The 17183-nt window shown below is 40.6% G+C and overlaps 1 protein-coding gene across 3 annotated transcripts in view; it reads left to right on the top strand.

Annotated features, from left to right (window-relative positions):
* Positions 1–17183, top strand: part of nrxn2a (neurexin 2a) — a 150960-nt gene that overhangs the window by 30613 nt on the left and 103164 nt on the right. The window contains exons 2-6 of one of the 3 annotated variants that reach the window (XM_059350886.1): positions 115–1242; positions 4707–4727; positions 10400–10429; positions 10676–10687; positions 16674–16975. In XM_059350886.1, coding sequence (XP_059206869.1) covers positions 540–1242; positions 4707–4727; positions 10400–10429; positions 10676–10687; positions 16674–16975 — 1068 coding nt within the window. In that variant the 5' untranslated portion in view covers positions 115–539. The remainder of the gene's footprint in view (positions 1–114; positions 1243–4706; positions 4728–10399; positions 10430–10675; positions 10688–16673; positions 16976–17183) is intronic. The other 2 variants (XM_059350887.1, XM_059350888.1) reach the window with 2 other exon arrangements.

The raw sequence follows: 17183 nt of genomic DNA, 5'->3' as shown, positions 1-17183 counted from the left end.
ATTAATTTTTCATGTCATTTATAATGACTGTACATTATTTATCTTTTTCTTTGCACAATCAATTGTCAGTAATCATTCCAGCTATTCATTACACGTTCTTCTTTTATTTCTTAGGATGCTGGGAGGCTGAGCAGAATGGAGGCTGTACCTAAGCTGCGTGCCTAGCTAACCCATGGAGAACTGACAGGAACAGTGCTGGATGGAGGCCAAGACACTGGATGGCGAAGACGAGGAAGCGCACAGTATTGTGGATCACTTGTGTTGTTTGTTCTCTTTCTCAGCCGACCCAAAGTAGATGCAAAGTATTCTGCAATGTGTCTCATTTGTTCGCTCTGTCGCATGTCGCCCATGGAGAGATGGCAAAAAGAATCAGGATAGGCTAAAGAAACTCATTTACTGCATGAGGGAGTTATTTCTGCAAATTTTAGTGTGATAAAAAATAATTATAGACACTATATAACAATTTCTCTTCACATTTCTGGTGGATTCATATGATTAAGAGCCAACAGGGGAGCTTGTAGTTGTAGATTGTGAGCACTATGGGCAGGTGTAAAGGCAAGGCGTCCTGGTTACTGCTGTTAGCTGGGTTGGTGCTAACAGCAGTAGCTTTGGAATATGAGGGTGTTCCTGGTCAGTGGACACGCTACGGCCAGTGGGACGCCAAAACAACGGGTGAGCTCAGCTTTATCCTCAAAACCAACATCAGCAAAGCCCTGGTGCTGTATCTGGATGACGGCGGGAACTGTGACTTCCTGGAGCTCCTGATTGCAGACGGGAGGCTCCACATGCGCTTCACCATTCATTGTGCTGAACCAGCCTCCCTGCACACTGAGACGCGAATCAATGACCTGCGCTGGCACAGAGTCCTCCTCTCCCGTAACTACAGAGAAACTAGGCTGGTGGTGGACAATGAGGAGAAAGTGGCTGAAGTGAAGTCCAAGAGAAAAGAGATGGTAGTGGCCAGTGACCTCTACGTTGGGGGGATCTCCCCCGATGTGCGACTCTCCGCTCTGACGTCCAGCACTGTTAAATACGAGCCTCCGTTCCAGGGCCTTATAGCCAATTTGAAACTGGGGGAGGCGCTGCCATTACTGCTGGACGGCCAAGCTGTTCATAGTGATCTGGAGTACATATGTGACACACATTCCCCGTGCGCCAACAAAGGCCTGTGCTCTGTCAGCCAAGGGGAGGTCCTATGTGACTGTATCAATACGAGCTACAGAGGAAGGTACTGCCATGAAGGTAAGAAAAATGTCCTTCTGTTTGTGGCAAAATGTATTTTTAGCATCATTTTTTTGCTGTCTATTTTGGACACTTAACAGTAGTTTAATTCCTGTGGTATATAAACTCGTATGATGTGTTCATGAAATGTCTTTTTTTAATGGTACTTTGGCTACTGAAAATGTTTTCCGCCTTTAGGATTAGCATCAGCTTACAAATGATAAAATCCCTTATTAATATCTTATTCTAAGTATATGGTCTCAACCCTCATTAGGCTCTAGAAAGTAATCAATAAAGGCCACTTTAAAGCTGTCCAAGTTAAAGTGTACCACAGCAGTACTTAAGGGCTGCTTGGGAGTGTGAGTCCAGCTCTCTCAGCAATTATCTTCACAAGTCCTAATGTGACAGATGTTTGCATGTTTTGAACACAGAGACATTTCCCAGGCTTCCATGTGGGTGTCATTTTCTTATTCAGAAAAGGTTTAAAAAGCAGTAAAAATGTGAACTTTGCTTTTTAAAGTCAGCTTTGAAAATCTGTGTTACCTATAGGCTAGAAAAATAGAAATGGGTTATTGATTAGTGATGTTTATCACTAAAAGGCATCAGGTTTCCCACCACAAGGTCGGGTGTCATGAAGTAACATTCTTGTATAAAAAGACTAATTGGCCAACCTTGTGTCCTTTTGTTCCCTTACAACAAAACTTCATTTGCAATTCTGAGGGAATCACATATTCTCCTCGAATACAGTTGCAGTTTTCTGCATGTGGTGTTGAATGGTCACAAGTTATACAAACAACTTGGTTAAGTTTAGTAAAAGATCAGATTTTGTGTTAAAAATAGTAACACAGGAGTAAGTCCTCTGTTTGTTTAACACATCTATTTATGCAATCGGGCTTTATCCATGGACGTTGATTTGAAATATTGTTGTTATACGTCAAGAACAAAATTTCATGCAGTTTAATTGCATGGGAACTATTGCAGGGCTGGATGATATGACCAATATCTTCCATTTCCCAGTCATTAAATGTCTTAATAATGAGATATAATATCATGGAATTGCATGTTTACTACTTTTGTATACCATGTCAGCAAAACAGCAGTTCTATGGTTGAAAGGTCAGGAGATAAAGTACTATCCAAATAAAATATTGCCATGACGCGGTTCGGTTGCGGTTTTTTTCGCATTGTTATACACACATGGACAAAATTGTTGGTACCCCTTGGTTAATGAAAGAAAAATCCACAATGGTCACAGAAATAACTTGAATCTGACAATAGTAATAATAAATAAAAATTCGATGAAAATTAACCAATGATAATCCGACATTGATTTTGAACCGCGGTTCAACAGAATTATTTAAAAAAATAAACTCATGAAACAGGCTTGAACAAAAATGATGGCACCCCTAGAAAATACTGAAAATAATGTGACCAAAGGGACATGTTAAATCAAGGTGTGTCCACTTATTAGCAACAGACGTCTCTACAATATTGTAATCAGTCAGTGGGCCTATATATAGGGGTACAGGTAGTCACTTTGCTGTTTGGTGACATGGTGTGTACCACACTCAACATGGACCAGAGGAAGCGAAGGAAAGAGTTGTCTCAGGAGGTTTAAAAAAAATATATAGACAAGCATGTTAAAGGTAAAGGCTATAAGACCATCTCCAAGCAGCTTGATGTTCATGTGACTACAGTTGCACATAATATTCAGAAATTTAAGATCCATGGGACTGTAGCCAACCTCCCTGGACGTGGCCGCAGGAGGAAAATTGATGACAAATTAAAGAGACGGATAATATGAATGGCAACAAAAGAGCCCAGAAAAACGTATAAAGGGATTAAAGGTGAACTTCAAGCTCAAGGAACATCAGTGTCAGATCGCACCATCCGTCGTTGTTTGAGCTGAAGTGGACTTGATGGGAGACGACCATGGAGGACACCACTGTTGAAAACAAATCATAAAAAAGTTGACTGAATGAAAATTTGTTGACAAGCCACAAAGCTTCTGGGAGAATGTTCTATGGATAGATGAGACAAAAACGGCAATTTTTGCCAAGGCACATCAGCTCTATGTTCACAGACGAAAAAATGAAGCATGTTAAGAAAAGAACACTGTCCCTACTGTGAAACATAGTGGAGGCTCTGTTATGTTCTGGCCTGGGCCTGCTTTGCGGCATCTGGCATAGGATGTCTTGAATCTGCACAGGGTACAATGAAATCTCAAGACAATCAAGGGATTCTAGAGAGAAATGTGCTGGCCAGTGTCAGAAAGCTTGGTCTCAGTCACAGGTCATGGGTCTTGCAACAGCATAATGACCCAAAACACAGCACACCCAGGAATGGCTAAGAGGAAAACATTGGACCATTCTAAAGTGGCCTTCTATGAGCCCCGACCTAAATCCTATTGAGCATCTTTGGAAGGTTCTGAAACATGCCGTCTGGAAAAGGCACCCTTCAAACCTGAGACAACTGGAGCAGTTTGCTCATGAGGGGTGGGCCAAAATACCTGCCGAGAGGTGCAGAAGTCTCATTGACAGTTACAGGGATCATTTGATTGCAGTGATTGCCTCAAAAGATTGTGCAACAAAATATTAAGTTAAGGGTACCATCATTTTTGTCCAAGCCTGTTTCATGAGTTCATTTTTTAAAATAATTCTGTTGAAGCATGGTTCAAAAGCAATGTCTGACTTTCATTGGTTAATTTTCATAGAATTTTTATTTATTATTACTTTTGTCAGAATCAAGTTATTTCTGTGACCATTGTGAGTTTTTCTTTTATTAACCAAGGGGTACCAACAATTTTGTCCACGTGTGTAGAAAGCAAAGGGGAGCCCTGCAGAAAAAGTTTGAGAACCACAGTATTACATCCTTACACTATTATATGAACCACTAATACAGTCTTGAACAACAGTAGTGCAGTTTATAGGTACACCTTACTGCAAAGTCAATGTAAAACTTTCAACAACAAACCATTGAAAGAAATTCAACTTGCACTGGACCTTGACGCTCTGTAATTATACAGTATAGCACAGATAAACTGTGATACAATACCACCATTACTGTCAGTAATGTTAATGCTGCAATTATACTTACAGAACAAATGAGTGAACTCACACATTTGATAATATCATTTTAAGGAATTATTATAATTATATTAATATTACAGTATTTCCTGTAAAATTAATCATACTCTTACTATAACCACTGCTTGCCTAACCATCATGCATGCCCTGACCTTAACCTGAACCAGTGACCCAAAATTCACCTTTTTCACAACAGGGGACACACTTTTTGTCCCCAATGGACAAGCTGTCCCCAATTAATATGTCTTTCGTTTAATATGTATTAACAAAGGTAGCCTGAGCCAGGACCACATGCTCTGGCTGATGTCTGTATGTCATGTATGTTTTGCCATTAAAATACACAGCAAGGTTAAGCAAAACAACATTAAATATGTCTGTTTCTTTCTTTATTCTCCCACAGCTGTCCAAAAAGAAGTGGAAGGTAAGACAGTGCATTGTATAATGAGCATAATGATGAGCATTATTCTGTTTTTTCGTGATGCTGTTATTTGCAAAAGCTATTACCACAGCATCAGTGTGTGAGAGTGTGTTTCGGTTATTATCAGGTTGTTATTGTCGGTTTGGACTGCAGTTCTGACATCCAACTTATTAAGCTGAAAGGAGATATACTATCGCTGGTCACAAGGTCACTATGGAAAAAGCGCTTAATGTGCTGAAGGCTCATTGTATATAAAATCAGTGTGCTGAAGGTGACTGGAGAGGTCTGCAGTGTATGTGGGTGTTGCTCAATATAGTGAGCATTCATATACAGCATCACAGAAAAAAGGACTGTACAAACGTGCTTTGTTTTATTATTTATAACTTATGTATTTTTCCTCTCTCTGGAGTACTTATTTTCTTAGTCATCATGCCATTATATGCCATTATGCTCTGGGGTCAATATGTGTTTTAAACACAAACGTGATGGCATCCTCTGGCATACCAAGGCTGATTACTGAGGCCTCGATATTCATTAAATTGTAATATTATTAGCACAATGGTGCATTTAAATTATTTTCTTAAGAGGAACAAATCTCCTTTGGCAGAAAAAAAAGACATTTTCCTCATTATTGGCAGCATTTTAACTGACCGCAATTAAACGGGATGGGTTTCTAACGAGGTTTCACATACTGAACGTGAAAATGAAGATTGAAAGTGAGGAGGGAGATTTGTTTAGTCGGCACCAGAGCGAGACATCCATCTCCCCAGTAAGGACTGCTGGTTCTGGTGAAAGGGCAGCCAACAGGCTCAGGAGACCAGCGCAATGTGCACTGAACCACTGCACATTATAAATCACTGTTTCTGACTCAAAATGCACCGACCCATGCACACCTGCTCTCCGAAATCCTGCTTTTGACACTTAACGTTTGGCGTACTACAGCAAAATAGACCGGAGATTGCAAAATGTTGTTGTCTTCCTGTATAGTGGCTGTACAGAGACACAATATTTTGTTCAAAATGCTACATGTTTGTGTAAAGATTCTGTACTTAAAGCAGCAGATAAGTTAAAGTGACTGTGGTATCCGGTTGTACGCTTCAGTAATAGTTAATAGGTTTCATCTCATCACTATTACCGAAAAACAAGCATTAATCATTATTAATAAGAGCAATGATGGCATGGCTCTTCTCACAGCAAAAAGGCAGGCATTATTAAATGACAAGCTGCAAAGAGAGCACATCAGAATGTTTATTGGATTAAAGCTTGACATGGAGACAATCCCCAATGCAGAATGCATGAAAACAACAATGACAACAGCAAAATCACTCTCACCAGATGCCTTTTTTTCTATCCTTCATACAACTCCATGTGCTATTCGGCAGTGAGTCTTTGATGTCCTTGCAGCGACGGAAATAGACGAATCCATGCGTTAGCTCCTCTCCCCAGAGATGGCAGAGATGGTAACCCATATGCTATATTTGGTTTTGGCTGTGGGTTTTAAGTGGTGCGGGAATTATCTTTATTTGTCTGAGGAGCTGCTTCAAGGCAGTAAACCTTGAGAACAGCAGGTGAGTCTTCTGGGTTGTTCATCTACAGCGTGCAGCAAGTGGGCCCCCGTTGATCTGTGCGGACAAAGGCCATGGTGTGGGGTGCTCTAACGCCAAAAGAGTGCAGCGTCCTCTGATGTTTTGTGTGCAAAAAAAACAGGTCTGTGAAAGAGCGATAAGGACAGCCACCTCTGATACAGAAGAGAGAAAAATCTATCCAACATATAGGAAAATCTGACACAACACACACGTGTCGAGTGCAAACACAGTGTCATTTGGTTTTTTTCCCCCCTTCAGATTTTCATATGTAAGCACACAGTGATGACACACTAAGAACTTCAGGGATGACAAAGCAGGCATAGAAATCTTCCAAAGAAAGGACACAGCTGGCCCTGGTGGGCTTGCATCTTTCAGCAGCAGTGACCTTGGTCTAATCCCTCATTACAACAGGCTCCATAATACTGTACTTTTCACGGAAAAACAAATTTGGCAAATCCTAATCCTCGTGCAATGGCTCTTTCTTCTTAAACGCTTGCTAATTAATGTCACAATAATGACTGAGAGGTCCTTCAACATCTGCATTTGTTGTTTTCCACTATATTTGTTTAATTAAAGTAACTAAGATAGCAGTGTTTGTCTTGTTAGAAGCATTTCCAAAAGTTCATGCTGTCACAAGCAATTACAGAAAAATGAAATCAAGATATTGTTTTTCCTTTTTTTTTAAGTAGCTCCGCTGACATTTTGTTTATGGAAACTTTCACAACCTCAAATATTTATTAATCATGCTAGTTTCTATCAGTGTCTATACTATAAAGAAAACAGTCTTAAGAAAAGGTTAACATGCAGGTTATATATTCATAGAATATATTAAAACAATGTCTTGGTACGGCAAAAGCACAAAGTCGATTCATTATGGATCTACTCAAGGTCAACAAACACATTACTAATGAACAGTCGTTCTCAAACCCTTATGGAGTATCATGATTGAATGATCGATAACATCACATCCACAAGGTAAAGCAGCCAATTTACAGATTCAAAACTTCCTTGACTAGAACAGCGGATTGTTTTATTTATTACAAAATAAATATTGAAAAGGATCCTAAAAGCAACATGCTAACATTATTAATAAAATCAGGTTCCATCGCCTGGTTATACATTTTCTGTTTGCCCCCAAACTCGTCTTATACTCTCAAGGTTGCCTCTTATCTAAAAATAGAAAACTGGTAGATTACTGGTAGGAAAGGCGGTTTATTTTTCATGCAGGCTTTCCCTTCTAATGGGTCTCTACAGGTCTAACCAGTTATCTCTGCATTTCCACACACTGAGATTTGGATGTAAGGCTCAGCCAAGAAGGATGAGAATGTTCAATGTGTGGCAGCTCCTATACAAGGGCTACAACAGCACCGCTGCTTATCCCCTTTATTTCCACTCCGAGAATAAAAAACAGAAAGTCATAGAGGACTTTGTTGGCTGAGGCACTTGTTAAGTTAAGTGCTGGCGTTTTGGTCACCAGCATCAGTCTCCATTAGTCAGGGATGCGGGTCAGTTTTCCTCGCCCCAGTGCTCAACAGAAATTAGAAGTGTGTGGAGTCATCATAGCTGCACAGAAATCACCAGAGTAAAAGGTTAGACTGGGCATTCCCCACTTGATGAAGCGATGGCCTCTGGCTTCAGTGACTGCTTCTTCTTATCAGTTAGTTGTACTAAGAGATAGGCTTGGGCGGTATTTTTTTTACCATCATACCTTCATGACATTTCATTTCACCTACTCTTGTCTGGATGAAATGAATTCCTTATTCACTAAGCATGATGCTTATGCCTCTGACTGCTGAAAAGCTCCACAGCAGCGCTGTCTTGTTCCTCTGTGGCAGATCATTACATTAGTTAAATAAAATACAAAAAACAGCTTTGCCCATTTTAGCTGTTCACCTTTATCACCAAGACTAAATACTCCCGATCAGGGACAGCAGTTTACTTTTTTACTAGTTCTGTAATGTTTTCCAAAACACACTCAGCTGCATGGTGCTGTGCACTACAATACACCACCTTAATACAGCATCTACCTATGAGTTTAATAGAAAGAGCAGCATCTGTAATCTTGACGGTGTTATTCCCAACACCGTCAAGATTACAGATGCTACAGATTTCTCATTACTCTGGTATACTTTTATATCATGATACCGCCCAAGCCTATAAGAAACCTTACTCTCCTCCTTCCTACATGGACAACAACTGTTTTACCAGACATTCCTCAGCTGGTGGTGGCTTATAACATGGCGCTGCTGGATGCACCTTTGTCACAGTTAATGATAAACAAGCTCCACTTTTGGCACCTTGTTTCTGCTGCTTTGTCGTGCTGAGCGATGCTCTTTCTCTTTTAAAAAAGAAGAACGGGCAGATCTTAGCACATCTGGTGATGAGATCACCTGCGAGGTGACGAGTGGAAGGCAATTGTTTATTCCTTGTTTTTACATACGTTGGCTTGTCATGTGGCATGCAGAGCCACAGTGGGGGTGCACACGGCAGCTCTTTGTCTGCTGCATAGACAGGGTTGTGCTTGAATCCTGTCTAAGCAGAGGCTCAGTCACTGGCTTTGCAATGACACACTGTATCAAAAGCCTACGTGTTGGCAGGCAAGGACGCTCCCAGGGGTAATCATGTCCATTCCACGCCGAGAGCTGCAGCATGAACAGCCTTGTTCAGTGGAACGTGTGGAGGAGATTTGTGCCGACCCGCCCCTTCGTAAGATTTTACCTAATGACTGAACTGGGACTTGAACTGTGAGTAAGTGACTTGCTGTATGAGTCTTCGAGTGCTGATGCACTGATGAGAGCTGTTTGTGTTGGCTGGCACAGCGGGGCTCATGCACTCAGCAGAAGTGTTGCATTGTGTCATCCCCATTTCCTTTCTGGCAAGAGGAGCAGGCGAGGTATGCCGTATAATTTCTGGCTGCTCTATTGAGATATTTGTCTGTGTTTCTCTGTAGCACAGGAGATAGGAGTGAGAGACTTAGGCTGCTGGTGGACACAAAACTGAATCCAATTTGGCTTTGATCGCCGCAGCGTGCACAGGCCGACCAGCTGGACTTTTATACACTGTCACCTGCAACTGCTCAGCTATAACATGTGATTGATAGGCTGCAGTGCATTTTCACTTTGCTTCTGTATATTTATGGAAGTTTAACTATATTTTTTTCTTTTTGTTCCCTTCAGGAGTGTTACAATGTTTTGCTTGACAGCAGCCCAGTGTTACATTTCGTTTGGAGAAGTCTGACTGTGTAACACCATTTAAGTCCTGTATGTGTTGGCCAGTGCAGTTAGGCCCTTTATCACAGCAGCCCCAGCACCGCCTTTAGTTTGACTAGAATATGAAGGTGGGATGTGGCATTTTTGCCTTGGCTCTTGTTCAGAGTCAGTGAGGTTTTTAACGCAATGCAGCAGCTCTATTCTGCTTCTTTTTTTTTTTAGAATTAAAGGGTTAGGTGTGACGGATCATTAATGGCTGACCTGCTCCATGAGGGTTGTTATGTCGTATCAGTGTCCCCCCCCAGCCCCAAATTCATTGAGCTCCATTAAATCCGTGGTGAAATAGAGCGATGGTCGCTCAAGATTTAGTGGATAAGGAATGGTGTCACTTCTGCCCTTTTATAAAACGCTGCCATATTGAATGTTAAATAGCCTCAAATGGATTGACCGAGCACTTACATGCAAATATCAGTGTACAGAGACGAGTGGCTAAATCTATAGGGCTTTGTTAGACCTCATAAAACTAGTATTTATTTTATAAAGGAGGATTTATGTATATCTCGATACATCTCGAACGCTGTCTGCATCAAAACAGTATGTGTTCCATTTAGAAAAAAGCATCTGTGTGAGCAACTACCTTTGAGGGTTGCACCAATCAAGATGTTTTTTTCTCTCCTTGCCTTCCCTCTCCTCCCTTGAGATGTTTGTCTGTTTTTAGTTTGATTTTCCCTTTATATTTTGGTTTGAACTTTGACATCCGTACCTACCCCAGGATGTCTGTCACAAACTGCAGTCCAACATTGTGACAATGCTTTTGTTCTCCCAAACCTCTTTATGAACTTCCTGTTTTCGTATCCTTTTTTCTGTTCTTTCCCTCAAGGTCTGGCGCACCTGATGTTAAACCGCCAAGGTATGGGGTCTATTGGTTTGCTTTTCCTTCCCAGCCACCGGTCACAACATTTCCCTTTCCCCTGAAATCATTTTAGCTAACTGTGCTGCACTAATATTTTTCCTCTCCTCTTCCTTTCCTTCATATACTTGCCTATTCGTTTTGCTTCCTGTCATGTTATACTCACTACTCACTCAATCTTTGTCCGTCAAACCCTTGTCCTGACCACTGACTGAGCTACTGGAACATCACCTTTGACTTCTGCAGTTTTTCGCCAAGGTAATGCATCTATGCTCATAGCATCTCTTCGGTTTGGTTTCATGGTGTTTTCAAAGGAAATAAACAGGTTTTCAAAAATAAAGAATAAAGCTATTTCATGCCAGAAATGTCTCTCAGGTCGGCACAGAAATCAGTTTATTGACTTTTCCTGTAAAATCACAAGTGTACACAAACATACTGAAAGTATTGTCAAAGGGATTTCTTTTTGCCTTTTTTGCATTCTGGAGGCTGTTGTATACATAATTTAGATTTAGTTACAGGATAGTAGTGATTTCTCAAATGTGTGATCGCTGGGTTGTTTGTGATCATTGATCAATGGGTTGCAAACAACATTTTCTTTAAATGCTTTCTACATTGCAGTTATGTGTTGCATATTCATATATCTCAGCACAGATTGCTGATGGAAGGGGGATTTATAAGTGTAGTTGGATGTTTCTGCCAGTAAATGATTAAGAGTGAAGGAGAGACACTACAGTGATGTCCTGTTGAAACATCATTTTGCACACTATATAAACTCATGTACTGGATCTGAATCAAACGAAAGCTATGGTACTCATGTAAAAACCTTGGAAGAAAACATTCAATCCAATACAAAAAAAACATGTGGACATTTGAGCAAAAGGGCATTTTAACTGAATACTATCTATGACACTGACCTGCTGTACTTTTCTTCCATATATTGTAAGATTCGGGCAAAATTCACCAGCCTGTCTCTATGGCAATCAGTCATTGTCAGCTCTAAACATAAACATGTAGCTCTGATGACCCACTGACTTTATAATACATTGCTCAAGTTTCCTCATCAGCACATTTTTACACTATTATCTAGAAATAAAAACATTTCTTGGTTGAATTTTGACAAAATAAGTCCTTAAGGGTTTTTTGTGCGATTAAATTCCGTTTGTCATGGCCACTTGAACAGAAATGTGAATATTACATGGTGGAAAATATATTTTTTAGGGTCTGTAGTCCAAGCCAAAATGGCAAACTTTACTACTCCTTTCAGTCTTGACAAAGGCAGCAAGATCCACACTTCTCGTTCACTATAAGAGCCCTAGACATCTACATTACCTAATGGTTTACAAAAAGGGAACTTTGAATATATCGCTAAAAGGAAACTCAATAAAATAGTTTATAGTAGCTCCGGCTATACAACAACTTACTTCGGACAGTGATTGGGGTCAAGAGGTTCCTAGTAGTCGATCCTCTGCCTGTACAAATCTTTTATTAAACAAGTGTTGCAAATTCACATCACTGGTGGTATGAATACTTTTTTGCAGGCGAGTATTTCACATTTCCAATTTATTTATTTATTGCACCTCGGTGTGTAATGGCCGACTGTTTTAAAGAAAGTGCATCTATTTGGTTATCGTCACAGCACCTGACTTGTCTACAGAATCATAGAAACTATATTCATTCATTATTAGATTGCGTTTTTATTTTCGACTCCATTGCTGAAAAGTATCTGTATGTAACCGCTCTAAGATGTCATTATAAACACCCTGCGGATGTAACCTGGAATAGCTTCGTACGCCATCTTTGCATTACATTATTCCCACTCTCATGAAACACAATTTGGTGAAGATGAGAAGAGTGTGTGGCGGTACCCTGGGTGTTCTCATATACATGTTCTGAACTGATAACACTAATATTGAGGTCATTTACAGTAGATGAGAAGGCTTAAGCGAATACTTCACAGTATGATTACACCAGTTTTTCACCGACTATAAATGGTACAGCTTCAGGCTATACGTGACTGTGACATTATAGATTAAGGTCTGGATTCTTTGGTTTCTCGCTTTGGGACAAATTTGTTCATGTACAGAAGTAGTAATCAGTCTTTACAAGGCCAAAAGATAATGTTCAATTTAAGCTGCTACTTTAATTGATGGGTGTGCAGGAAGAATAATGCAGTTGGTTAAACTGTGTGCTGCTACGGCCTCTACAATGATTAACACTGTCTGCTTTATTAGAACAACACTGCTATGTCAACTATTTAGTCATACAATTTGTGCGTCCCAAAGGCCGATAGCAGTGTGATCTGTCATGAAATTAGACTTAAATGTAATTGCGACCATTTCATGCATCATTTAGAAAAATATGTTGGTGATTTTTGAATGAAGATTAATAGAAATAAGCCTTGAAGCAACTCACAGCAACACTTAGTTACACAGTAGTGTACATCATGATACACATGATGCATCAAAGTTTTATTCAGCCATTTAATGTTATGACAAGTATTTGTTTTTCATCTTGACAATGTTTTAACTTTAGCCTGAGGGGACACCCAAGGGAGTAGTCTAAGTTTATTTTGCCACAAATCATTTCATATTTCAAGTATACATCACAGTTGTCCCCTCGTAGTTTCTATGTGAATTAATAGCTTTTTTATTAACATCAGGAAACTCAGGAGTGGCTGCTTGCGAATGCGCCTCATTCCCAGAATCCTCTGCTAGCGTGTGCACACAGATGTCCTGTAAATGGGGAGATTATTCCTCGCTGAACGCCTAGAGTCCTCATGCACGTCCCTGCCTCCAGACCAACAGTAAACCTCTGCCCCGTTATCCACATGCCCACACTGCCTCACTTATGTTTGGGTGCAACCAGCCGACAACTGACTCCTCCGCCCCTGAGCGGGAGACCAAGTCAACCGCTGCCATCTGCGCCCCGGGCTTTTTTGGACCACTTTGAAATTAATCAGTTGTAAAGCTTAATATTAATGAGCGATCCACATGTTGGAGCCACTGCAGTGTGGTGTAATTGCAACAGAGGCTGGAACAGGTGGACTAATAGGAAGTAGTAGCAGATAATTTCTTTCCCACCTGATGGCAGAGACTCTTCCTCTGCAGTGCTGGATGTGCATCATGCTGTGACTGTTAGCAGCTAATGTATGGCTCTGGGCGTTACCTTTACAGATAATCCTTTTTGAGCATGAGGGCAACACCAGCTGATATTAGCTATTTTACACCTATTTTTCCAATGTTCAAGTTGCATCCAGGATGCTGTAGCTCCCACCATATGTTGCAGCTGCAGATTTCATTAGATTGGCCATGAGCAGCTCCCCAAGGACTCACCAGTATTACCTTCCTGAATTTAGAGAGATAGGAGATTGGATGATGTATAGAAAGACAGAGACTGGGAGAGAAGGAGGTATAGCACAAAGCAGTAAAATGTGAGAATGTAAAGAGAAACAGGAGAGTCTAGAGATGGTTGGCACTACCATTATATTCTGCTGAGTCTTCTTTTCTTTTCAATATGGGCGCACATTTGCATGGAGAGGTTGTTCTTAGCATTTGTCTCATAGCTGCAGCCAAGGTAGAAGGTTGATGGCTCTGCCCCCAGTCAGCTGCAACATGCATAAACTGCTCCAGCAGCATCACTGTCTGCAGCCAGTGTCTCTGATGGCATTTCCTCTGAGTTGGAGCCAAAGTCTATCTAGTTTCAGAGCAAACACAGCCAGTATTGCCTTTTTCACAAGCTGGTGGTAAACATTGTTGCTGCAGACAAAGGGCCACCCCTTAGGTAAGCAGGGAAGCAGAGATATGGTTCGCTGCCTTTCTAACCACCCACATACTTCCACACGCTACGAGTGACGTCTCCATTGTAGAGAGCTTGTAAGAAAAACAGGATATGATGCAAATCCTCTTGTTATATGAACTGAATGAAACCTATCTTAGATATTAGATTAAATGGTAGCTGTGCCTGTGGTTATTACCTGCACATGTTCAGTACGGAACACAATACTTCTGGTGTCCCATAATCATATTTTCTCAAGCACTCTAAGTCGCCCTCAGTGTTCAGCGCACTAATTCTGCACCTGCGCGTCATTTTTCATTTCACCTACAGCATCAGTCAAATGCCAAACTACACATTTAGGCTCAACAACAGTAGCTTTGCAAGTTGCTGTCTGCTCAGTAGTTGAGGGATTGCACTGTTCAAACAATAGAGACTAATGGGACCGCTGATCCTGTTGGCTTAAATTGGCCCCGGAGTTCAGAAGCCGACATTTACTGTACAAACAAACATAGGCTTAAGGGACCGCTTATCCTTCTGGTGTGAAACAGCTCGTTCAGTAGCTCCGAGGCTGTATCTTACAAACATGCAAAAGAACGGATGTCTGTACTGGCTTACAGCTCATTCATGAGTACAGGAACTGTAGCTAACATTACCCCCGTGGTTCAATGTCAAACAATCAATTGTGGATTTCAGTATTGTTGAGATAAAAAGTGGTTGTCAGAACGCCTTAAGCACATGTGTGGAAGGCCTTGGTAAAGTTTTATCATTCAGTATGCAACAGAGACAAAACCCACAGGACTAGTCTGCAAACTCACAAGACAACATTTGGTGCAGAGCTGTCTGACCTTTTGCCACTCTGATGTCGAGGTCAGGTTTCAAGAGTTTGCTGCCGTCTCCAGTCAGATTGTTGCATGATTTCACAGTCTCAAGATATGTAACTTGCAACAATAATACTTTTGACTCCCAAATTCATATTGTAATTTGTATTGTACGCGTTTTTTATGTGAGTAAGGCTTCTATGTGTAAATATATCTGTCTATTTATCTGTCTATCCATCTTTATTCAAAATCTTTTAAATATATAAAAATTTGTCATTTTTTTTATTATAATTCAGCTCAAATCAAGATGCGTTACCTTGCATGAGGTGCAATTATTAGCAGCATTATAGCTGAATGGACTGTAATATCAAGAATGATTTTGTATTATGTGTAAAGATGTTAAGGAACATTTATAAGATCCTTAGTGCAGCTTGTGAAAGTTATGTTGCTAACATGTGGAATTCCAATCAATGATGATGAAAACTTTTATTGGAGCAGCCGGACAAATAGCCATTAGATTTTTTTTTACATTTAACATCCTTACTGGAAATTCTTTGAACTGTGGGGGTGAATAAGAGGTTTAGCCAAGCCTGACACATTTATATTGGTATTTTTAAAATGTCACCGTTGAATAAAGGATAAGGTGTCATTATTCATTACTTTTCCTGTTGTCAACAACTCTTATGGAAATGGCGAAGACGTCATCCAGCACCGAGCCCAACACCGCGATTTAAAAGCTCTGATGCTACTATAACACACAAAGTTGGTGGTTTGCAGTTCAGGTCTGGTGGTTGATTAACGCATATTTTTGCAGATTGGCTATCGAAACAGGTTGAGTTATTAGAAAACGCTGAACTGTTCATCATTTATCAGCCTTAAGAAAGACTGGGTGAATAGGTGTGGAAGGGCAGTGAATTGGCTCAAAGGTGTTAAAAATAAAAATAGCAATGAAGGTCCAACTTAAATACTTAAAACTTGAATAAGAAAGTAAATAAATAACAATGATTTTTTTTAAAGGCCAAATCATTTCTTTCACCACTTGGGCACTGTGTTGTTGTTTTATTGAATCAAAACTTGGCTCAAATAGGAGCAAATGGGCCATTTGTTAGGGAAATAATTTCAGCTGCAGATTTACTATGCTAATGTTTTTTTTACAGCACTAGGATGATGTGTGTTTGCTTGACTCACAGTAAACTCACAGTTACATGTTCATTGTAATTTAGCAAAAGTCACCCAGTGTATAAATTGTACCTCGCCCATAGAGTTCTGTTGCACAGAGGAATAAGGTTTCAGCTACACAGGGAGAATAATCTGTTTGATATTTTGGCATGGTCTTTTCGTGCGATTAGTTGACAATAAGAAAAATAAAGAATATCACGTATCCTTTATGTGCAAACACTACTCAAAATCATGTGGTCTTCCATTGATAGTACATTCATTCATCTGAATGTACGGTGATTTTGTAGCACATGAAAATAGCTCCACAAATCGTCTGTACAAGTTAGTTTGTCAGATAGTGCTCTACTGTGTAATCATGCTAGTCTTGTTTGGCTCACCAAAGTCTTACCTATCTTAACTAGAGTATTGAATATACTGCAGTAGAGGCCTGATGGCTGAGACAACTATCTAAGATGCTTCTCCTCCCCTCTCAGGGCAGGAGGAGTCAGTGGCCACCTTCAAAGGAAATCAATTCTTCAGCTACAACCTGTCCCAGACTCCCATTCAGAGCAGTTTGGATGAGATCACGCTGTCCTTCCGTACCCTGCAGAGGAACGGCCTGCTGCTTCACACAGGGAGGTCAGCTGATTATGTCAACCTGTCCCTGAGGAACGGAGCTCTGTGGCTGGTCATCAACCTGGGCTCGGGTGCTTTCGAGGCCCTGGTGGAACCTGCCAAAGGGAAGTTCAACGACAATGCCTGGCATGATGTTAAAGTGACGCGCAATCTCCGCCAGGTATGTTTACATTCCCTGACTGCCTTTAACTTTCAGTTACATTCACAGACTGAATGAAACATGAAGCACTTCTACATTTCTGAAGAGCCATTGTGAAGGCCAGTGTGGTTGCTCTGGCCCTACCTGCAGCGCTGGAGAATGGCTGGCTGCACCTGCTATCTTCTGCTTTATGGAAATAATGCTATGCTCAGGATGCCAAAAATAGATG

This window comes from Centropristis striata, chromosome 15, assembly GCF_030273125.1.
Source record: "Centropristis striata isolate RG_2023a ecotype Rhode Island chromosome 15, C.striata_1.0, whole genome shotgun sequence".
NCBI lineage: Eukaryota > Metazoa > Chordata > Actinopteri > Perciformes > Serranidae > Centropristis > Centropristis striata.
This window is presented reverse-complemented; position numbering and strand designations above follow the sequence as displayed.